Below are 24651 nucleotides of genomic sequence, written 5' to 3'. Positions count from 1 at the left end.
CATATATATAAATATCTCTTGTAATCAAATGGATACTATCAATTCTATAATAAATCGAAATATAATACATTGAATTCACCAATTGTATAAAATATAAATATTTCAGAAACGTCAGGAACATATGTCACTTTAATCCAAACAGGAATTTGCTATGCCAGGGCATATAAATCCCAACAGATACAACAATAAATGAAAAACTAAAAAGATAAGAAAATGGAGTATGAAAAATCGAAAATAAGGAGGGAAAAATTGATGTATTTTATGGCCGCGAAGGTGGTTTCAAATTTGTTCAAAAATTGAATTGGAGTTCAAATCAGCTTTTGGCAACTGCATTAAAACAATGTTAAACTTACACAATAATCATTAAGATAAAAGATAAAAGATATTATATGTATATATCTATATTTATATTTATTTGAAGTGCTTAATTCTTAATTATAAAAATCGATTGGAACTTTTATTATTATTTGAGTAAAATAGGAACTTTTATTATTATTTGAGTAAAATAGGAATTAAATTCTCAGTGTCTCACTGTTGGACATAGAAACATAAATTATTATTTTTAATTGATTTGGCGGTTAATAATATTTGCATGACGCTATTTTAATTTAATAAAAAATACAGTAATATGTAGCAAATTAATTAAATTAATCGGACCATATTATGTGATTGGAGAATGAGATCTTTCTAACAAAATAACAGTCATATTTTGGGTATTGGGCCATAGGAATAGGATTTTTTATGTGGGCCCAAACAGTAGGATGGTCGGTGACCCAGTATCTTCTCCCATGTGGCAACAAGAGGAACTATCTCTAGACTCCACTCGTGTATGGAGAGGTTGTACTGAACCCCACTCCTACTCCATTGTTCCTTCCTCTTCACGAGACCGTGGTGTGTGTGTCTCTCTCTCTTTCCATATCTAAAAAAGAGGCAAAATCAGAATTGAAGTACCTTCTCTTTCTGTACCAATAAAAGCCTTCGATCTTAGTGTGTCCGAACCATTTATCAGTCAGTTTGGCTACCAGATCCCAAACTCTCCCTATCTTTATCTTGATCTCAAAGTCCATTTTGATTTTTGAAAATCTGTTAGGGATTGGATTTATCATCGGATGGTTATCGCTGTGTCTATAATTGGGTTTCAAATTGTTCAATGGCTTTAGCCAATTGAGTGCACATTTATTAACCCACCAACCACAACTAGATTTCACGCCTCGGATTACTCTCAATGTGGGTTGGTAGTAGTTGCATTTCTCAAATTTCTCTCAATGTGGGTTGGTTTTGCTTGAATTATTTAGATTTGGGGATCTGGGTTAGCAGAATCTTTTGAATTTCTAATTTTGAAGTCAAAGGCTTTATATATATATATATATATTTGGAATTTTCTGATTTTGTTTTTCTTGGTGCATTTGGATATATATAGATGAAGGTATTGATCTGAAGAAAATTGAGACCCATTTTAGAAGCTGGGATTTCAGGTTTCCTTATCTGTAGTTTACATCAAGATATAGAAAATTCATACAGTGAAATATATATTGGATGGTAGATTCAATAGGAGTGAAGTCTGGTCTGAGAAAAATTGAGAGGAATGTCAATCAAATCATGAGCTTAATGCCGCATGAATTGCAGCTACTTTATCAGAATTTGGTATTTCGGAACAGGGGAGTGTGAAGTTGAATTACAATGGGTTGCATTAACTCGAAAGGAGCTTCTGGAAACGAGTATGCAGAGAAAAATGCTAGAAAGAATGAACCGAAAAGATGTTCAAAACGTTTTGTTGCTTCCTCTAGAAGAGAGGATGTTGTAGTGGAGGTTGATAATTGTGGCAATGATGTGACTGCGCGGCTTATATCATTGGAGGAGCCCAGAGAAGAGAATGTGGCCTCCACCCGGGCTGTGTGGGATGAGGGGGAGAAGAAGGTCACGATTGTTGACAAACCCGCAAAGCCTCAGAGTCAAAGAGGCGTGGGAACCGATGTTGGGATGACCAGAGGACAACCACAGATATCCAGAGTATTGAGCACTGGCAATGGAGTTGGAGGGGTAGAAGAAAATGCTGGATGGCCATCTTGGCTGACTGCTGTGGCAGGGGAAGCTATCAAAGGATGGGTACCTCGAAAGGCAGAGTCATTTGAGAAGTTGGAGAAGGTCTAATAAACTTCAAAACTTTTCATTCTGTTGGATTACATTTATTTCATCTTGCACATTGTTCCCTATTTTACATTTGTTGATTCACCTGGTGGTTTTGATTTATTTAATCCCTTAGCTCACACACATTGATAATAAAAACTTGAAAATTGTTTCATGCATTTGATGCATTTGTTTGTATACTTGGTTTCTATCATTTTCTACTTGTCTAAGGATTGCCAAGTTTCTTTGCCATGGCTGCAAATCACACATTGTTTTACCTCTATTTCATTGATACATATAAGTTAGAATTCTCATATCTTTGTGATTCTTTTTTACCGATTATGGATTGTATATTCATTTATGCATTACTGCACAAATCAATGAAGAATACTTTCCTAAAAATCTTTGTTGTTGTCTCAAGATTCGTTTTTCATGTAAAATTATTTACCTTAAATAATGACTCTTTTGCATAATTAATCATTAGGGTTCTTTGGAAGTTGTATTTTATTGGTGTACCTGTATTGAGATTGCTGTAAGTTCCTTTTTTTTCTAGGAAAACAAAAATAAATTGGCATGCGCATATGCCTGCCCATAGTTTTGTAGAAACAACTATAACAGATTCAATTTTTTATGGTGCTCTTTATGCAGCCGTGGATAATGGTTGAAAGGGTTTGATATTTTGATGTATCAGTTGTTGTGATAGTGGTAAAAATTCTTGTTGGCGGGTCATATTAGTAATTTGTGTCATGTGTACCTATTGTATTATGTTATATAGGTGAAGCCAAACACGACCCGTTTAATAATCTTGTTAGAAATCCTTAAAACGAACACAACCGTTCTATTAAACAAGTAACATGAAACTGCCAGTGCAATTCCTTTAATAAATAGGTTGTGTAACTCACAACACGACATGATTCATTTAATAACTTATTTAACCAGTTTAAGTTAGATGGGTCATGTAATCCATTTATTAACATGTTTTAAGTATAAGATGCATAGATAATGAAAAATGATATGATGGATGACTAAATTCATGAAAATGAGGACAATTAGGACAACAAAATTACAAAAAAGAGGACGATACAATATCCATATCAGGGTTTATATTGAAATAACAAAAATGTCCATCGTAATTGAGTTAAAGCAGGTTACAGGTAATTGGGTTAAATTTGCATGATTTATTAATTGGGTCTAATCGGGTTAAGCTTCAAAACACAAACCTGACAAGATTAATTAAACAGGGGGGATTGACACGTTTATGACATGAACACTATTAAGGTCAACCCAAATCTACTAACTTTTGGTTGCGTGCTCGAGTTGTGTTGACGGGTCGTGACGAATTCTGCCACCCCTAGCTGTAAAACAGGTACTACCCCACTTTAATTTGAATTCACATGACTATGCAAATAGAATACTCCGTTTCAGTTTAAAACTTCCACTTCATTCACAGCTACTTGCTCTGGTTCTTCCAACTGTTAATTAATTTTTAGAAGTCCACATGTATATGTGGTGAATTGGGAAACTGCCTACTAACAAACTCAGATGCAGATTAAACAGGTTTTTGTATTTGGTTTGAAGTCCACATGTCTTTTTTTTTTTGATAAGTTGAAGTCCACATGTTTATATGCTTGCAAATTGCCCTGTGATATGAAGATATTTTTTGATCTATAGTCTATACCTTGAACTTTTCTAAATATGTCAGTCCATGAGAAATTACAACTTCTTTTAGAAACGCATCAGCCTTCTGCCAAATTGCCCTGTGACATCTTAATTTTTTTTTGCAGGACGTTCAAAACTCCCACACCTTTTGCTAACAAAAATAAGCAGGATACTTTATTGGAAGTTCTTAAAACTCAAACAAGTTGGGGATGGGGGGCACGGGTGGTTTAAGTTTGACTAGCACTCTTGCCAATTTGTTCACTTTTAATCTGTGTAAAATTGGGATACACTACAATACTTGATGTCAATTTCATTTTTAATACTCAAACTTAAACTTTGGGCATATGTTAGACTATCATTTCACTTGTTAAATTCATTTTTGTTTTTGTCATCTTCTATTCATTTCTTTTGATTGCTTTGACTGACATTCAAATGATGCAGATTGGACAAGGGACTTACAGTATTGTGTACAAAGCCCGAGATCTAGAAACTGGCAAAATTGTTGCGTTAAAGAAGGTGCGATTTATTAAAATGGATCCAGAAAGTGTTCGTTTTATGGCAAGGGAAATCCTTATTCTGCGTAGGCTTGATCACCCAAATGTCATGAAGCTAGACGGTCTGGTGCCTTCAAGGGTTTCTGGCAATTTATACCTTGTATTTGAATACATGGAGCATGATTTAGCTGGACTCGCCGCATCAACAACAATGAAATTTACGGAATCACAGGTATGTGCTAATTACTTGTAATTTGGGGTGCCATCGGTCATCAACTACATCTATGAATTTGCGAGGTGAAGATAATAAGACCCGTAGTTTGATGGGAAATAAGGATTTTTGAAATGTATGGGAATAATTATTTATAGTATAGAACATCTCTATATATCATTACTTTTTTGTAAGTACAGATGTTATTATGAAAGTTATACACAAGAATAGGACTCATATACACAAAAACTCCGTAGAAGAACTTATTGATGCAATCCACACTCACGGGATGCTTACAAAAGCTATGCAAAAATCAAAATAATAGCTTATATATTCCCAAAAGCTCTTCAAAAGAATCTTGATGGCAATGAGTCAAAAAACTAAACGAGTGATCTTAAAAGAAAGTGCTTTGATCTATGGACTGAAAGCTCCAACATTTAAATGGTTTCTAATTTCTTTCATTCCAAATGGAGCTTCCTGCACCACCCAATCCCTATGCTAAAGGCAATTGTATCTCCAACTCTCCTGACAATTTCAACACCAATGGATGCATAATTCATCAAATAGAGGAAAAGCTCAAAAATATAATGTAACAAATCTAACTGACGTCTCTTTCACCCCCCTTGCACACGCAATACCTGATTAGTCATTTGATGGATTCTACGATTCAAGGCATCCATTTTAAGGATGGTATTCAATGTGGCCAATGCAAAAACTGCCACCTTGAAGGGGGGTCTTCGTGAGTCATTTGCTCTTCCTTGGAAAGCCTCCTTGCTTTGCCTGGAAAGAACCTCAAATGATCTAATATAAAAATTCCCACTTTTATCCACCATCCATCTTATTGAATCCTCCATCACTCCATGAACCCGAAACCCCAAAAGCATGCCCCATAGGTTCCTGCCCTTTACCTGCAAACACACTGCATCCCACTTCATCAAATGATTTAAGTTTTTTCCAAGCTCAACCCCAAACAAATCCCTCTAGATTTTTTGGAGCTCTATTGAAGTTGGAATAGTGAAGAGAGACTAAAAATAAGTAGGAAGGCTCGGCGATGTGTTCTTAGTAAAAATGAATCTACATTCCCTTCTATGTGTTCCAGTGCTTCCAACTTTTAAGTTTCACCTCAAAATCTTTTAACAACTGCACTCTAGACAGGGATGCAACTTGGGTGAGCAGACCCTACCCAATCCTGATTCTTTTCATAGGTCTAGGTAGCATTTTTTAAAATCTCGTGTGGATATTGGGTTAAAAATTCTTAAACCAAATAAAATTTGGGTTGGACTCTGTTGAGGTATAAGGCAAGAATCTAGCTCAATGATGCCAACCTGACCCTAACTGAACTTGTCTATGTACATTGTACACACTATACAAGTGAAGAAAATGATAATTCATGAGATTTTATTTGTTCGTCTTAATGTTAGAATTATTATTTTGGAAATATTTTTGATTGTATTACAATTTTAAGGAGCATAGTTCTTGAGTTGCTGTCAACCCAATTTTCAGCATGTATTTCCCAAACGGATAGAAAAACAGTGCAAACATACATACTATTAGAAATGGGAGAACAATGGAAATGGAAAGACTTAGAACCCAAGACCTCGAACTAAGGCTCTGGTCCTATGTTAGATTATCTTCTGCCCTCAAGTTTAAGATGCTAAGGAATGGGTCCAACGATGTATATCAATATATTACAAATTTCACTGACTGCTCCATTTATCTGGAAGATAGGTTGGTTCTACATGTGTTGATGACCTGATATTTTGCATTACCTGTTGATGTGTGACTCTACATGTGTCATTTCTTACGCGCTCTCGTCATTAAGAGGGAACTTATAGTATATCTTTCATGCACTTGGTATCTTCTTATGTGTGATTTCATCTGCTGGTCTGCAGATCAAATGTTACGTGCAACAGCTATTTCGTGGACTTGAATACTGCCACAGTCGTGGGGTCATGCACCGTGACATTAAAGGCTCTAATCTTTTGATTGACGACAAGGGGAATCTCAAGATTGGTGATTTTGGGCTGGCAACCTTTTTCCATTCAAACCAAAAGCAACCTCTAACAAGTCGTGTAGTAACATTGTGGTATCGACCTCCTGAGCTTTTGCTTGGTGCTACAAATTATGGAGTTGCAGTCGATTTGTGGAGTGCTGGTTGTGTTCTTGCAGAACTGTTTGCAGGGAAGCCAATCATGCGTGGAAGAACAGAGGTACTATGTTAGTTTGAAAGGTTTTATTTCTTGGGTCATGAATGGCTTATACTGTCAATTGACTTTTAGTTCTATATATCTGTAATCCTAAACTTTTTGTTCTTAGAATTAGAAATCAGATGCCAATTCTAGTTCTCATAACCAAATGCTCTCTTACAGGATATGAAATTGTTTTACTGAAATTAGTTAAATTAACTTAAAAAGCCAGATCCACGCCCCAATAGTCAAATCCACAAATTGACCCAGCTAGTCTGCATATATTGAAACCACCAAGGCATGTGGCCTAGTGGTATCTCCTCTCCTTTCAAAGCTGAAGGTGGAGGGTTCAAGTCTCCTCAACACTGTGGTAGTTATTTGCTTGGGGTGAAAATTCCTGAAATATAGAAGGAGTCATTCTAATACGTATATATATAGATGAAATCATGAAAGTAAGCAAAGGTTAAGGCATGAAATAGTGGCATTTGGAAGCCAAATTGGTGTTATGACAGACAAGAAGATCGACCAGGAAATTGCTTCCTTGGTATCTGATGGAAACATTGGAGAGGGAGAGGTCTTCAGATTATCTATAGTGTGGTGGGTTTAGTACAGAATGAGTGCCAATTAGATACATTGATGTTGATAAGGTTATGTACTTCATGTTAGTAATTGGAGAAAAGACAAGTGAATTTTTAACCAAAATAGGATTTCAAAGCATTGGAATTGAACCCTTGTCTATTTTAATTGACTTTGAATGAAGTTGCTTTATATATTTTGTTTGAGGTAGTTGTGTGGTTTTTGTTGAAAATATGGATGCTTTTAATGAACTAAGGGGAAAACTATAAGATTTTTCTGTGGCTGGGAATGAGGTAGGCTTTTTGGAATGTGATTTTAGTAAAATTAGGAGTAGAAATGAGTGAAAAGTAAGCATTAATGGCAATGAGGTTTCATTGAGTGGTTGTAATCACAATTTAAGTCATTTATGAAAAAGGAATAGTAGTTGGAAGGACTCTTTTTGGAGTAATATATATCTATATGATCATAGGGTACCTGTCTTAACTGATCAGAATATGTTATAAGATGCTGCAGCTATTCTTTATGGTACAAAATTACAAAAATGCTCAGTATGTAAGAACATGTTGAAAAAAAGCGAGTATCGCCATAAATACACTGAGGGTGGATGAGTGACAATAGTTTATATAATAGAATTAAAAAATCAATGTATTCTTGAGAATTTAATGGACTGTACTGAAGATGGGGAAGATCGTTTCAGATGTTTTTGTCCTGTGTAGTGAACAGCTATTGATTCGGTAGTAAGGAGTGACTTGATTTATAGTAAAGGCAGCACAATGACCAGAGGAAGGTCAGTCCATTACTTGGTGGAGGATACGAGTCTTGGATAGAATGGTAACTATTTTCGGAGAAGAGCAAAAGTTTTGGGGATATAAACATTGTTGAGTATTGAAGCAATTTTAGTGATTTGTGGCTAATTCAATCCTGATTTAGGCTCAAATCTACCTAAATTAATGTCTCTGGTTTCTTGGGGTTGATATGTTGTGTAGTTCCTCCAGAGGAAAGTGTTCTACGATAACAGATTTGCAAACAGTGGCAAGCACCACTTCATCTATGAGGATAATATGAAAAAAGATCTATCTGCTTTTCACCTTCAACTCTTTCATCTTTACTAAATCAAATAAAACAAAGTGGGTCGAATAGTTAACTATGAAGTCTGAGGGAAAAGGCAAAAAAGTAAAAAATCTATATGAAGGGTAATGTAGATACACCTCAGGGTCGATTTCATAGTTAAAGTCAATTAATGCTGTAAATTAGGAATTTGAAATTGGATTGATTTAACCATGTTTATGTCAGGGGTGAGCAGAGCACATCGTAATAGTACAATGTAATTTTTCTACTTTTCAAGATGTGTCAATTATTTAATGGCATGTGATGTTATTAGTAAAAGCATCATATTTGTGCCTGTGGGTGCTTTAGATAACCTGAATTTTATTGGTTATTGATCTCCTCATAATTATCTTTTATAGGTGGAACAACTACATAAAATTTTCAAACTTTGTGGTTCACCATCTGAAGAGTACTGGAAAAAGTCGAAATTGCCACATGCGACTATCTTTAAACCTCAGCATCCTTACAAGCGTTGCGTTGCTGAGACATTCAAGGAATTTCCTTCTTCGGCATTAACACTTTTGGATGTCCTCCTTGCATTTGAACCCGAGGGCCGGGGATCAGCTTCTTCTGCGCTTCAAAGTGAGGTAAAGCTGAGCTTTTCATTGCTATATTAATTTGCTGTATCCTTTCCACTTGATGTTTACAGTTTTTCAAATTGTGGTCCTTTTTGTTAGTTCACATTCTATTTTTTGCTTATGCTTTGCCCCAGAACCATGAACTTGGAGCCTTTATACTCACCATCTACAATCTCTTAAATGAAAACTTACTCTTGGTAGTTGGGAATGCCTTCCTTGCCTTGAAGACTTTTTTGGTATAGTTTTGGTAAGTTAACATATAGGAAGCACGGATACACCTAAAAGGACAAAGAATCCATATCGGACACCGGCACGTGCTGGACACACCCCGACACTACATATAATTACTTAAAAGTTGTTGTTTTGTATAACAATTTTATATTAAAATAGTAAGATATTTATGCTTATATTTTAGTTTCAAAGGTTCAAAATCTTGCATGATCATCTTTGACTCTCTTATTCTCCCACTGACCAAGCTTCGCTGCTGGTGGATGGTTTCTCTCTCCCCCACCTATTTCTCATCTTTCTCTTGTCTTCTTCATCCTCCTCTTTTCTTTCTTCTTCTTCACATACCCTAAATCTTTTTTTTTTTTTTCCTTTCACAACAAAATTTTTTTTGTGTCTCTTTTTCCTCTTGTTTCCGTGAACTTTTTCTCTTCTATGGATTCTTGCCTTTATTTTTAACTAAGCTCTAATTCTTTTTTCTAGCGAAACCCTGATCCTCTTTGTTTTTTTTCTCTCTCTTTCTCAATTAATCCTCTTTCTATCATTCTTTCTTTTTCCAAGCAAAACACAATTTATTATTATTTATTTATTTTTATTATTAGGTTGATAAAAAGAAACACTACTCTTTAATTTCTAAAAGTGCAGACACACACACATATATAAATACATTTGTTATTCGCTGTGTCTGTGTCCGTGTCCTAATCTTTTAGAATTTGTCATGTCGTATCCATGTCCCATATCTGTTTCCGTGCTTCTTAGGTTGACATTGTACCTTTCCACTTCTCAACTAAGGTCTGTCTACACACTAGAATCAGCTAATAATAAACTGTTATACCTGACCATCTGTTGCATATCTCTTTATGTTATGTGGAATGGTGATTGTTGGAAAAACTTTGGGTTCCCACCCAAAAGTTCTACCATTACAATTCTGGTAAGATATAATGCTTTTATTCCTCCAAAATAAAATTAAAAAAAAAAAAAAATTGTTTCAAGTATTTTCTTTGGGATATTCTTACTGATCATTACTGTGAGTTGATTTGCTGATTTTTGGGTAATTACCATTTTTAATGTTGAGTTTCTTCTTCAGTTTTTCACAACGAAGCCTCTTCCCTGTGATCCGTCAAGTTTGCCCAAGTATCCACCTAGCAAAGAGCTTGATGCCAAACTTCGAGATGAGGATGCAAGAAGGTACGTTGTTCCCACTATTAAAATATTAAGTCTCTCTCTCTCTCTTGACTTCAAAAGAAACAGGCAAAACTGTTATGGATTTGCATTTGCATTTGCGTCCTATATTAAAACACAGTAAGGTTGCACGGAGATTATTGTCATTCATGCTTCTGAAAATGTAATCATAGGAATGTTTGAAATATCTTATCCTGAACAAGGAAGATCTCTTATTACTGGAAAAAAAGAAAAAGAAAAAAACGGATATCTTGTTTGGAACACCTTGAACTCCTCCTCTGCCAAAGGAAGTTGACCATTTTACATCTTATTTCCGCTACATATCTGTGTCCCTCTTAATATCAGGCAAAGAGCAGCTGCTGGTAAAGGACGTGAACTTGAATCTTCTCGAAAGGGTTCCAGAGGATTCAAAGCAGTGCCTGTGCCAGAAGCTAATGCTGAGTTACAGGAGTCCATACAGGTATTTCCTTATTTGTGAAGCCATGTCTAAATTTAAGTGTGAGTGGTTCGGATAAAAAAAAAGTGTGAGTGAATGCCAATGAGTGAATTAGATATGTTATATCTTTCTTCTTATTTATTATTGCCTTATTCAGAAGCGAAAAGAGCAGTCAAACCCTAAAAGCAATAGTGAGAAATACAATCCTGAAGAAGATAGCGGTTCTGGCTTTCCTATTGAACCTTCTGGTGGAACATCAAAAAATAGTTTCTCCAGTTCTTGCCAATCAATTAAACCTGGTGCACTTCAATCTGCAGTATATATGAATGTGAATGAAGATGAGGCCTTGATGGGTTCTCAACGAGCATTTGGTTCTTTGGGGGTAGGAACAGAGTGGAGGCCACAAGGATCATTCAAACCTCAGGGAGCAGAAGGCCAATTGTCCAAGCTTTCCAATTCAGCAACATTTCGAGGTAGTTCACGGTCAGGTCTTAGCAGAGAGACAAATGCCTATCCACACTGGCCAGAGGAGCCCCTGAATGCCAGATATAACCAGCTGGATGGTGCGGAATCATCTGAAAATCATGAATGGTCCCATCATTTACTGGATAGACCAAATTCTTCTCATAAGAATGATGAACGGACATCTGGAAAGGAGTCTACAATGGTAAGAATCATTTTTTCAAAAACCTATCATTTTTTTAAAAAAGGTTAAAAGAAAACACCTACATGGTTGACAAATTCCTGGATTTTTCATGAGACTCAGGTCATGTTGTGGTGAAACAAACTTTGTGTGTGAAAGACATTCCAGTTCTGCATTTTCAAGCACCATTCTCTTTTTTAGTTATATACTCATCATTTTGGTTATGACTTGTGATACTAGGTTTATGCTCCCAAGAAGAATCAGATCCACTACTCAGGACCATTGTTTCCTCTGGGTGGAAACATCGAGGAGATGCTCAAAGAACACGAGAAACGGGTGCAGCATGCTGTCCGTAAAGCCCGTCACGACAAGACCAAGACCAAGAAAAAGTACCGCGACAATGGACAAACTGAATCGCTACTGCACCGTGGAATAAATGGCCAATGACATTGGAGAGGAATTTCTGTGTCGCCTTCACTCAGATTTCATCAGCAATCCCTGGGTTTCACCGCAACGAATGTCTATGTTTTGTATATGAGTTATGCTATAGAGTTATGTCCTTCAAAAGGCTTTAGGTGATGGGAAAAATTGAGTGTTTTAGAAGTGAATCATGGCCATTCACTTGATAATTGTCTGGTGGTGGCCTTTTAGATTGACACTGGCTTAATTTGGTTGTTGAATGGGGGAGGGGGTGACTTACTGGATATATGCTTGTACAGATTAAAAACTGGTGTAGTCAAATCAATTTTACCCCATTCAATTCAAAGGCTGAGCCATTGTTGCAAATTTGAGTGAACAAGACGTGAAACTCCTAGACTTTTGTATTAATAGTGTCAGGTTTATATTATTTCAATATAGATTCGATATTGATATTAAATTTCACCTTTTTTGTAATTATATTGTCCCATTTATTCTCATTCCGTGAATTTAATCGTCCATTTATCTCTATATATATATATATATATTATATTTACATTTAATACATAAATTAATTATCGGGTTACATGACCTATTTAAGTTAAATTATTAAATCATTTATTAAACGGATACGAGTTTCTCGTTATGTTTTTCATCACTAATGCTTCTTTTGGTTGGAGGGATAAAAAAAATGAAGGGAAGGTACATGAGAAGGGATGGATGAGGATCCCTAGGGAAGGGAAGGTGTCTCTTCACTTTTTGTTTGGTTGAATGAAATGGATAGTAGAAAGAGTGGATGGGATGACACATTTTTTTTTTGGTTTGGTTAAAAAGAAGGGAAAAATGGTTTTTATATTCTTTTTTCTAATATGCCCTCATTATTTAAAATTTTAAAAATTCTATATCTATCCCAACTTTTTAGGAAGGTTGGAAATGAAAAATCCATCTTGGTGTTAGTTATTACTTCTTTCTCCCTCATCTTTTTTCCAATTTTGGGCGGATAGAAAAATACAAAGGAATTTCCTTCCCTCTAACCAAACACAAAAAAGTTAGTTCATTCTCTCTCTCATCCATCTCTCTTCAATCCTTTCCTCTAACCAAAAATAACATAAGGGTAATAATTAAATTATCATCCCACCATTTTCTCATGCATCCTATCTTACATGCACTGTGAAAGGGTAATAATTTAAAAAAAAAAAAAATGATTTCTTCAAATATAATAAAAATGTAGGAAAATAAAAGTTTGAAATATAGTAAAAATGTTTAAACTTTTATGAGAAATTTTTATAACTCTGACAGTGTAATTTTGTTGTGTGGTTTCATTGAGAAATAGATTAGAAGATTTTTGCATCTAGTGATAGGTTTAATAAAAAATACAAAAAAGCTCAAATTAAAGGTTTTTTTTTTTTTTTTTTTTTTTGAATGGTGAGTTAATTTTATAAAAGAAACGGATATACAAAATAATAGCCTGAGGAAGGCCACGTGGATAGTACAAACCCCAGCCCACATAGAAGCAACATAGCCCAAATAGAGCCCAACCACCCAAAGTGGGGGACAAAGAACACATGACCTTTACCGGCCCTACAATTCCGGTGAACAGCAGAGACTGCAATGAGGTGATTGTTCCATCTACCTTCGTCAAGTTAAACATACACTTCTAAATGTCCAAATTTATGGGAATTTCATCCAAGTAACCATGCAGGTGTTGAGGGGCCTGATTGATGAAGAATGGCTGGAGATCAGAGAGAGAACGTGTTGATGGAGGTGAACATCGAACTAAATTTTGAAAATGATATGTCACTCCGTTTGTTTAGACGTAAAATATTTTTTTTTAAAAAAAATATATTTTTAATTTCTAGTATGGGTTGTCGTAAAATATTTACGAAGAAAAAAAATATTAAAATTTAATAAAAATAATTTATTCGTAAATTTTCGACAAGTTATTTTGCGTACCCCGTTCGATGGACTCGACCTCAATCTCGACGTAAACTTTTGCCAAACCGACAAAGTAAAATAAAAGAATATTTTACCTAAAAAAGAAAAATATTTTTTAAAAAGAATATTTTACGTCGAAACAAACGAAGCCTTCATGCTTAATAAGCTCTATGTCATTAATAACTTGCCCAGATTCAGAGACAAGGGAAACTAATCTTCTTTATATTATTTCTGGATGAAAACGACTTATGAAAGTATAGAGAGTTGTAATCCCCAAGTTTCAACCAAGTCATTCTTGATTTTTGTCTCAGCACGTCTTCCTGCGCCTTGGTCAGCCTATTGAAGATCAATGTCAGCTGGTGACTTATCCAAGGTCCATTTGATCAGAGTCCAATTCCATTTTCACATCATGCAATTTGGAGTCGACATTGAAAAACTCCTTTTACAATTTACTCTGAGAGCTTGCTTCAAGAGTTTGAGCTTCTATACTACTTGGAACATTGTTGTATCCCTGATGAATGTGCACCACGCATAATGAATTGAGGGTAGGAATTGAGGATGAGAAGTCCATGCATTGAAGAACGGATACATCTTCTTGGGATTTTGAGGTCAAAATTCACCAAAATTGCCCGTATGATAAATTCATCAAATGAACAAAACCAAATTTTCATTTACTATTATTATTGTTATTATTATTTGTAAGTAAATAGTCAACTTTCATTAGAAGAGGAGGGGAGAATAAGACCGAATCAGACCCTCCCTAATAAACTATAGGACAAACTAGTACAGCCGCAATCAGAGTTGAAGATGGCTTCAAAATATTTGAAGGTATATAAAAGGAAGTTAAATACGAAGAAATTGTAAGCAAATAATAGTCAAACAATAATTAAATAAAATTAATCATTGACTATATATGTAAGAAATGTTACACCTTTAGAATAAACAGTCACATACATATATATATATATGTAATCAAGAGGTGTGTTGGTTGATGGAACCAACATATTTGTTTGTAAGAGGTGTGTTGGTTGATGGAATCAACATACCTTTTACTCTTACAACAATTATGGAACGGTTTCAGCCCTCTATAAATATGCAGTAAAAGGGTCTGAAATTTATCGTTCAATATCGCAGTATGGGTAGAAAGTTGAAGAACGTTTCCGCTTTAGTGTTCTCTTGAAACATAATTTCTTTACCAGGTATGTCTTTCTTCTTTATCAAATTTATGCATTGGAACCATGTTTCTATTTATGTTAGAATTTTCTTACATGTGGTATCAAAGCCAACATAGACTCTAATGCTTGCATTCTGAGTATTTTAAGTATATTGTATTTCTGGTGTTTATGAATTTGAAATAGAATAAAACACCGATTATAGTTGAATTACAAATTATATTAAAAGTATACTTATGGCATAAAAATTGTTTTATGATTATACGAAAATATTATTTTATTGTGTATGAAGACATTACACGTGAAATTGACTCATCTACTTTTAGTAAAGTAACCGTCCTTCTCAAATTATGATGATCATTTTGAAGGGAAGGAATATCAAAGAAAGTTGAATTGTTAAATATTGTATTCGTATAATTGTTAAACGTTGTGGTCGTATATATATGGGATAAGTTTGAACGTACATGTGTTGCTAAAAATTATATTGTTGAGGGTGACTTTTATATATATATATATTAACAAAGGTGTCATTTATATACATTATTTGGTTATATCAATACTGATAGAATTATGAAAAGTAATTCAAATAGATATGAAAATTTATATTAAATTAAAATACACATTGTGGATGCGACTGTTAAAATGTGGCTGCATATTGAAAGTTTATAATAGCAATGTGAATATTTTCTATTTGGTGTTTCACAACAACGTGAATATTATTTTCTATTTGATGTTCACAACAACCTGAATATTTTCTTTTGTTGTTTCATAATTAACAATGTGAATATTTTCTGTTTCAATTTATGCATGAACCCATGGGAATGGTTATCTGTTAATCACATTCAGAGTCATGTATGATTGTTTATGATAGCAGAGTGCTGCATGATTGTTTATGACGGTTGTAAGTTGAAACATACCACCCATTCACCGGACATGGCATGTTTTATGTTTGAGTTACAAATGTTCTCAAAAGTCACAACTTTTGGACAAATTACTAGTCATGTCTTTTGGATTTGAACCAGCAAACATGTCTTTTTGGATTTGAACCAACCGAAATATCTCTGTACCTACAGATGCTACGTAGGCTGTGGTCTATACACTAAGAGTTATGCCGATTGTGAAGGGTTATTATATGTTTCAAGTTCAACATACCATTACATGTTTTAGTTTGGGTTACTAACGTTGATTCGTTATATATATATATATATACATGTATATCATATCTTTTGAGTTGCAATCAATGGTCATGTCTTTTGGGATTAAACCAACGTGCATGTCTTTTGAATTTAAACCAATAGTCATGTCTCTCCACCGAGAGTCATGTGTTACATGCACCTCTACTTACTCTATCAATAAGGGTCACTAATTTAATATTTATAACATGTATAAATTTTGAAAACTTTGGATTTTATTTTGTCCCTTAAATATTAATTTCCATAAATATATCATTTTTCTTAAGTTATCATCACTGGATGAATGTTTTATATATTTGATGATGTACATGGCATAGTTAATGATTAATTTAAAGTTTCATAGCATATAAGTTTATGAAATTATACATGTTATTGAAATTGTATACATTATTATGCATATGTCTCATGTTATAAATTGTTGCATAATATGTATATGGTACTTTGATTCATTCGGGAAAATTGAATCATTTTGCAATTATAGGCACAAGTGTCGTTAAGTTTGATCGAGTGTTTAGTCACCAAAGTGGCACACTCATGAAAATTTTAATGATATTTGTAGCTAGTGACAAAATTATTATTTTGTTAAAGTTAAAGGATTGTGTTGGCGTTTAGTAAAGACGAGCAATGATCAAGCCCAAAGGTGGGCCATTGAGTTTGTCCAACTAAGCGGATTGAGGTAATTAGTGTAGAAGACACAATTGATAACTCACTACGCCCAAAGGAGTATAAGTTGTTATTGTCTTTTTTATGATTAATTAACTTCAAAGGTGAAAGTTATTTCACCAGTGGGAGACTAATATATGATAATTTTGGCCGGAAAGATAATTTTATGTTATGTTGATCCCATTCAGAGTAAATTGTTTTGAGGCATTATTTAATTAACTCTGGAAAGTTTAGTTGACCTTCCCATCAATCAAACAACAAATGTGTGGCCTTAGTTATTCTCTAAGTCAGTGGGAGTAAAATTCATCTTTAGTGTTAAACATGGATGACAGTGACATTATTGTACACGAGATTTAAACAATTTAATTTCTCGAACATTTGAGATGAAGATGTTGGTGAAGCCTTTTTATTGGCATTAAGTTTCACCTAAATAAATATCGTGAAATTTTGAATTGTCACAATTAAAGAACCTACTTTGATAGAATTCTGAAAGTATTTAACATATAACACTATAGAGGTAGAATTGTACCTATTGTAAAAGTTGAGAAATTTGGTAATCCAATGACCAAGAAAATATCTAGAGCAGAATTAGGTAAAAGGCATTTTCTACGCCTTTGAAAATCTAATGTATGCTCAGGTTTTGTATATGGTTAACTATAAAATAGCATATGATAGACATATATCACATTGATCCTGGTTTGGATCCACAGTAAGCGGTAAAGAAATTTATAAGGTACTTGCAAATAGTTAAGAACCATATCTTTATAGGAGTGGTAAAAACTGACTTTGCTGGTTGTTAGGATAGTATACAAATCCACTTCAAGTATAATTTTACTATTATGATAAGTGATAGAAGCGGAGTTTATTTGTATGTTATAAGGCCACATTTCATGCTTTATAAAATATCAGTTTTGGACTTCAGGTCAATACCGCTATAATCTTGTATTAAAGAAACAACAAGAGTTCAAGTTGGTCTAAAATATGACCATTAATACCTTGTTATGAAATAGAGGATACAGAACCAGCTAGTGTCTGATTGAGCACATTGATACACAACAAAAGATTGTTGATCCCATGACTAAGGGTTTACCGCTAATGTTGTACAGTAAGCTTGCAAATTTCTTTTTTTTTAACATTAATTTACTTAGTTAGTGGGAGGTTGTACTTGGCTCAGGTAAAGACAATTTTATTTTTTGATCACAGTTATTATTCTCATTTATTAGATTTTTCATATTAGTGCACATGTGTATGGAAAATTTGTGACTTAAGTGTCCAGTTTTGAGATACGGTGTGTGCTTATTGAGACATGGTAGGACTGATGCTTGGCATGAATATTGTATTGAATAAATGCACATGCAAAATATATGTGACGCTGGAGTTGAGTTTGTTAGTATCAGTGACCATTGGTGTCTTATATCATTGATGATATAATGACGCCCTTGATCTCATATTAGTAGACTCGAAGGTACTCCAAATTGAATGGTAGAGGTGTTTTATTTTAAATATATGGATTAACTTCTGTAGTACACTCAATGATCATTTTGATCTTGAAGTGATCGAAATTAATTATTGTTAGACTAAGTGGGAGAATGTAAGCAAATAATAGTCAAATAATAATTAAATAATATTAATCATTGACCATATATGTAAGAAATGTTACAGCTTTAGAATAAACAGTCACATACATACATACATATATATATATATATATATATATATATATATATATATATATATATGTAATCAAGAGGTGTGTTGGTTGATGGAATCAACATATCTATTTGTACAGGTGTGTTGGTTGATGGAATCAACATACCTTTTACTCTTACAACGATTATGGAACGGTCCCAGCCCTCTATAAATATGCGGTAAAAGGGTCTGAAATCCATCGTTCAGTATCGCAGTAAGGGTAGAGAGTTGAAGAACGTTTCCGCTTTAGTGTTCTCTTGAAGCATAATTTCTATACTAGGTATGTCTTTCTTCTTTATCAAATTTATGCATTGAAACCATGTTTCTATTTATGTTAGAATTTTCTTACAGAAATTTGCTGGGAAGAATAATTTTGAATTATGACAAATTCAAGTTAGAAATACAATTTTGTGTTGTTTTTGTTTTTTTTTTCCGATAATTAAGGATTTGCATTACAAAGAAAATAAATATAGGGATAACGAGGGGTATGCCCCCGACCCAATGAGGTTGGGCTAAAAAAGACAAAAGAGAAGTCCACAAAGTGGCCCAACATATATGAAATTAAATAAATACATACAAACTCAGCACTAAATATATCCACTCAGGCACATACTAACCCAATCAAAGACATGGGCATGAAAGATCAACAACTTAGAAGCATCATAGCACGGGATACTGTGGGGGCGGCTGCGGGGGTGGAGGGGGTGGTCCAGGGAGGTTGTGGTTGTTGTTTGGAAATGTAAAGAAGGGATTCGTAGGGGTTATATCAAAGAAAGATGATGGGAGGCTCCATTCGGTTGCAATTTCTTCAGCAAAGGGCACATTCAAAGTATTTTAGAGGAGGTGAGGATTTATCACTGAACATTCATCATTGGATTGAAATCAAAACTAACAATAGATAAGATAGAACAATCTCACTCCTCTTTCAGATGATTGTGTTGGGATTTATATGCCCTGGCATAGCAAATTCCTATTTGGATTAATTGACATATGTTGCTGACGTTTCTGAAATATTTATGTTTTATACAATTGGTGAATTCAATGTATTATATTTCGATTCACTATGAAATTGATAGTGTCCATGTAATTACAAGAAATATTTATATATATGTATGTGATGGCAATCAATGCATGATATATAAATAGTAATTATAAATTGTTCATAGTCGGTAATTATGGATGGACTCATAATTAATTAAGACTTGAACTGGATCCGCGTTAGGTTAAGATATATTGCGAGAGCCGTCGTATGCAATTACTCCCTATCACCGTCATGGCATTTGACTCTTAAGCATGAGAAAAGTATAGACTCTTTTATTAATTAATAATTACTTTGATTTGTTCGGCGGATTCTTCGGGATCCTTAGACCGACACTTCGGGTAGTTATGTAATTAATAGTTAGAGGGTTATATTTTCAATATTTGCATCATTGCTACTTGTATTTATTTTGTATTGATTATGGTTGATCACAAAGTAAATTCGAAGGCCTTCGTATGATTTTAGACAAAATGATTTATTATATATTTATTTATTAAATTATTATTTTTGTCGAACAAATATTTTATTGTGATCAAGTCAGAAATAATCAAAGGTACCAAAATAAATATATTAATTAACAAACTTCAATAATATTTCTATAGAATATTACTCTCTCTCTTTATATATATATATATATATATATATTTTCAACATCTTGGTGACGGTTATGATCGGAGAGTATTTATTAATCCGTACTCACCTGATAAAATCGATGTTTAGTAGAACATTGATAGTATTTAACAAGAACTTTTAAAATATATTTTTAAAAAAAAGAAAGAAAAGTAAATGCAAGTTTCCTTTAAAGTAGATACCTGAATGCTAAGTATGGCTCGTAATAATTTAATTTACTATTATACCAAAAGGAAAGGAATTTACTTCTAAAAGCTACTACCTCAGTCTCAATTTAAGTGTTACGGGAGTAGTAATTTTTAAGGAGATATGTGGGACATGTATTGTCTGTCTAGATACTAACTCGTCCTTTTAAATTTTAAATATTTAACTTTGAGATTTTAAATTCAAAGGACAGGAAAGTAGACACTTATTTTGGGATAGACTGAAAAGAAAGTACGGCACTTATTTTGGGAAGGAGGGAATCCTAAGCATCTGTAGGGTTTTTTTCTCCTCTTCCTTCAAGCATCCGACCCTAGCAAACAAAAGAATAATTCTACTCCCTGCTCGGCGCGAGAAAAGACTATGAAGATAGAAAAAGCCCTCCAGCGGGAGTCTTTCCCCATCCTTCCCTATGATCTCACAGTTAACATACTTTCACGACTACCGATCAAGTCTCTTGTACAGCTGAAGTGTGTGTCCAAATCTTGGCTCAATTTATTCACGGATCCATACTTGGCTAAGATGCACTTCAATCGATCCCACAACCGCAAACTTGTTTCTTCGTGTACAATTGCTAAACCATCCCGTTTTTCGAACACACCCATTGTTGTATTTTCCCTCGACACTGATGAGTCAAAATTGACTCTCCACATTGACTCTCCACTTCCTTTCGGGACCAAGTCGATCAGGTTTTTCGGTTCTTGTGATGGCTTGATATTATTTTCAACTTTTCCATCCAACACTCTTTACCTGTTGAATCCTTCAACCAGAGAACTCAACAAAATACCAAGCTCGCCGTTCCGAAACAGGGAAACAGTCTCGTATGGATTTGGCTACGATGCGTCCGCTCGCGACTACAAGATTGTGGAGTTGTCGTGGTCTTCGGAAAGAAACAAAAGCAATGTCAGTGTGTATGCACTAAAAATAAATTATTGGAGAATCGTTCACGATTTCCCTTATACGATCAAGTTCAGAAATCGGGGAAAATTGTTCAATGGAGCTCTCCATTGGTTGACATATGATGATGACAATATGTCGAAGATAGTTGCTTTTCATTTAGCGAACGACAAATTTCAAGATTTTTTCTTACCGGACTATGAAACACCTCCTCACTCTATTGAAGTTGTCAAAGGATGTCTTTGTATTATCACTGTTACAAGGGAGCTTTGGGTGATGAAAGTGTACGGCAAAAGAGAGTCTTGGACCAAAGCTGCAACGTTGCCTAATGAAGGGCCTTTGAATTTATCAAACGACGATGAAATTCAATTTCTGACTAATCAATGGTTATGTGCATACAATATAGAAAAAAATACATATAGCTCTATACAGAAGATTCCCTGTATTCGTGGATGTCAGGATACCTTTCGATCTCATGAAGCAGAAATTTTTTACGAAAGCATTGTTTCACCCCACTCGTCTCACATAAGACAGTAAAAGTATTCATGTTTTGGCTATTTACTAATTTCTTCATTAATTTCATATATGCTTTTATTCTTTTAAACCGCATTTGATTTTTTTGGTTTTTTTTTGGGTGAGGGATAATTGATCAAACCACATTCTTTAGGTATTACCTTTGTTTGTTTTTTTCTCTTAAATTTGTTTATACAAAAATAATAATAATAATAATAATGGAAGGAAACTTTTATGCTTTTTTTTTTGGATAATTAGGAAACTTTTATGTTGGTGTTAAGTATTGTACTTTTTACCCATAGTGGATAGTGTGAGAGCTGTACCTTCTTTTTTTTGGAATATTGGGAGGGGTTTTTAGGTTTATTTGAGAGGGGATGTACATGGCTCGATCAAGGACATTCAAAATCTCAAATAAGGACAGGGATCTACCTTTGGTAAGTGAATACTAACTTGCGAATGATGAGCAAGGGCGGAGTCAAAAAAATTAAGATTGGGGGAGCAGATTTGAACTATGTAACAAAAATAAAAATAAAAATTATTAATTAATTGTAATATAAATTTTTTTAAAATACTAATCATAGTATATATACCTTGAGAAAATTAAAAAAATGAGAAAAATACAAGTTAGACAAAAAAAAAAAAAAAATTTTGATGTTATAAAGAAAATGATGGAGAAGAAACATAAAGAAATAAACATTGTTAGAAAATCAAATTTTATTTATCAATTGTTTCAGTTTTTTAAAATTTTTTTATTTTTTGAAGAAGAAAATAAAGCACTTTGATTCCACTTGGGAAGGATGTACATAGATAAAAAATTAGAAATACATAATGAATTTTAACTCAAAAAAATTATTTTAAATTCAACAAGATTATTATTGAGTTATTAATAGTTATAAATTTTGTTATTTAGAAAGTGATAACTAAAGTTATTAGCATATATGATATTATTATTGTTATTGATGGTCTCACAAATCTTTAGTTTATTTTCTTTCCAAATATACCTAAGACTTTCTAATAAAGATTGTTATATAATTTTAGATATTTTTCGTGTAAATACTATTTTACAAAAATGTTTGACAAAAAATGCTTACTAAACATTTTAGAAATATTAATTGTTTTATCCCTTTTTTTTCTCTCTTGAATTAATATTATAGATATTGTACTTGTATATATAAACAAAATAACAAATAATTATTTACCCAAAAAAAAAATGACTATAATAGTAATGAGCTTAAATTTTTGTTTCATAGTATTTGAGTTTGTAGAAGTATATTTAAAAGAGTGCAAGTTGAAAAAAAAAAAAAATTTGAAGGAGACAAACTAAATTTATTTTCAAGTGTTTTTAAAAACATTGGGGAACAGTTGAAAATTTTAGTAAATTTTAGGAACAAAATTTACAAATTAATTAATGTTTAGGGATTATTAATAGCATTTTCAAAAAAACTTGGATGTTCAGGGGTTTTGGGGGGAGTCCTCAATCCAACACAAAATTTTTGTCATTCATGGTCAAGCATGAGAATTTTATGTACTCCTATTATTTTATATTGGTTTTTATATATGAATTCATTCATACATAATAATTAACCACACAAGAGTGACGATTATGTCTAAAAATCACCCTTTACAAATGTCATTGGTTCCAATCATGTCATCCCTACCTATACTAAGATAGTACCCATCAGGTTATAAGACACGATACTGGGCAAGGCGGTAGGAATACGCGATCAAAAGAAGAGTAGGAAGAGTGCTAACAAGCCGTACTTTTTCACCAGGAGACCTATTGCCATGCTCATGTCTGATTCTCTTTTAGAATAGGATTTGAAAACTATCTTCTTTTGTTATTTTTTCTTTGTTTTTTTAAAAAGAGGACGAGGATTATATTTTAAATAGATTTATTCATGTTATATCTGGAAATATCAAATTATGTGTCTTAAAATTAAAATTAAGGAAATTTAGCTCCTTCAATTTTAATTTTAATACATCGGTGCTCCAAATGTAGCGTGTGCATCAAAATAGGAATGGTGTCGGAGAAAATGCCGGAATGATTGTTGAAGGGGCGATTGTCTGTAAAAATCCCCAAGAGGACCTGCAGCAAAATTTATCGAAAAATAAAATATGGATGGACTAAAATATTTTTTTTCGAAAATTGGATGGACTAAAATATTTATTTATAGTAAAGGGTGTAGAACTAAGTGAGAATAGCTACAGAAGTGGCAAAGAACCTCAACATGAAAAAAATATATATTTCGTAAAAAATGTTTTATTTTACGCAATATCTAAATATTTTGTGAGTAGTGATCAAAAATCAAAATACATATTTTTACAAGAAAAAAAAAAGTCACATTTTTAAATTAACCATTATTTTTTTCAAACTTGGCAATATTTTTTTGGGAAAACTACCAGGTAGACTTAGGAATCCTAAATAACAAAATAGTCTATTTTTAAAGTTGATACATCAATTTGATTGAGTTAAATAAAATAATTACAAAAGCATCAAGAATTATTATTACGGACCAAAATATCCTCAAGTTCTTATTTCAAATTACCTAAATATCCTTCCTAAGATAATATAATTTGAAAATAATGCCTCAGTTACTATTTCCTTCTGCAATAAAATTATATATATTATCAAAGAAAGTTATCCCAAATTAAGACCAAACTCACAAGATTATAGAATTATATATATATAAACTTGCCAAAAGAAACCTAAACTAGTTTGCTAAGAACACAGGAGGAAGGTAGTGCTGAAATCATTGGTTTAAACTTGATATTTTTTTAACAACTGACAATCTAATTTTAGAAAACTAAAAAAAAAAAAAAACAATCTAATTTTAGAAGAGACTCCTTATGAATTGACTAAAATAATTGTTGCAATGGA

General features: G+C 33.4%; 2 protein-coding genes across 2 annotated transcripts; both read left to right on the top strand.

Moving 5' to 3' along the window:
* The first annotated feature begins 825 nt into the window (after nt 1-825).
* On the top strand, nt 826-12318 carry LOC132294437 (probable serine/threonine-protein kinase At1g09600). Its single transcript, XM_059792297.1, has 9 exons — nt 826-1227; nt 1421-2145; nt 4228-4512; nt 6384-6701; nt 8720-8947; nt 10251-10351; nt 10691-10805; nt 10939-11448; nt 11665-12318. Exons 2-9 carry the CDS (start codon nt 1681-1683, stop codon nt 11869-11871), a joined length of 2229 nt encoding a protein of 742 aa, XP_059648280.1. The 5' UTR covers nt 826-1227; nt 1421-1680; the 3' UTR covers nt 11872-12318.
* Nucleotides 12319-20726: 8408 nt separating this feature from the next.
* Nucleotides 20727-21797, top strand: LOC132295914 (F-box/kelch-repeat protein At3g23880-like). Its single transcript, XM_059794175.1, has one exon. The coding sequence runs from the start codon at nt 20727-20729 to the stop codon at nt 21795-21797; it is 1071 nt and encodes a 356-aa protein (XP_059650158.1).
* Nucleotides 21798-24651: the final 2854 nt, after the last annotated feature.

This window comes from Cornus florida, unplaced genomic scaffold, assembly GCF_030987335.1.
Source record: "Cornus florida cultivar Cherokee Brave unplaced genomic scaffold, ASM3098733v1 CherokeeBrave_3.0.0_Hap2_Chr02, whole genome shotgun sequence".
NCBI classification, from domain to species: domain Eukaryota; kingdom Viridiplantae; phylum Streptophyta; class Magnoliopsida; order Cornales; family Cornaceae; genus Cornus; species Cornus florida.
This window is presented reverse-complemented; position numbering and strand designations above follow the sequence as displayed.

Bases quoted from the DNA above. Each gene is read 5' to 3' on its own strand.
- LOC132295914 (XM_059794175.1), top strand. From the start codon at position 20,727: ATGAAGATAGAAAAAGCCCTCCAGCGGGAGTCTTTCCCCATCCTTCCC.
- LOC132294437 (XM_059792297.1), top strand. From the start codon at position 1,681: ATGGGTTGCATTAACTCGAAAGGAGCTTCTGGAAACGAGTATGCAGAG. The intron at 4,513-6,383 runs GTATGTGCTAAT...GCTGGTCTGCAG, and splicing joins TGAAATTTACGGAATCACAG to ATCAAATGTTACGTGCAACA. The intron at 10,806-10,938 runs GTATTTCCTTAT...TGCCTTATTCAG, and splicing joins AGTTACAGGAGTCCATACAG to AAGCGAAAAGAGCAGTCAAA.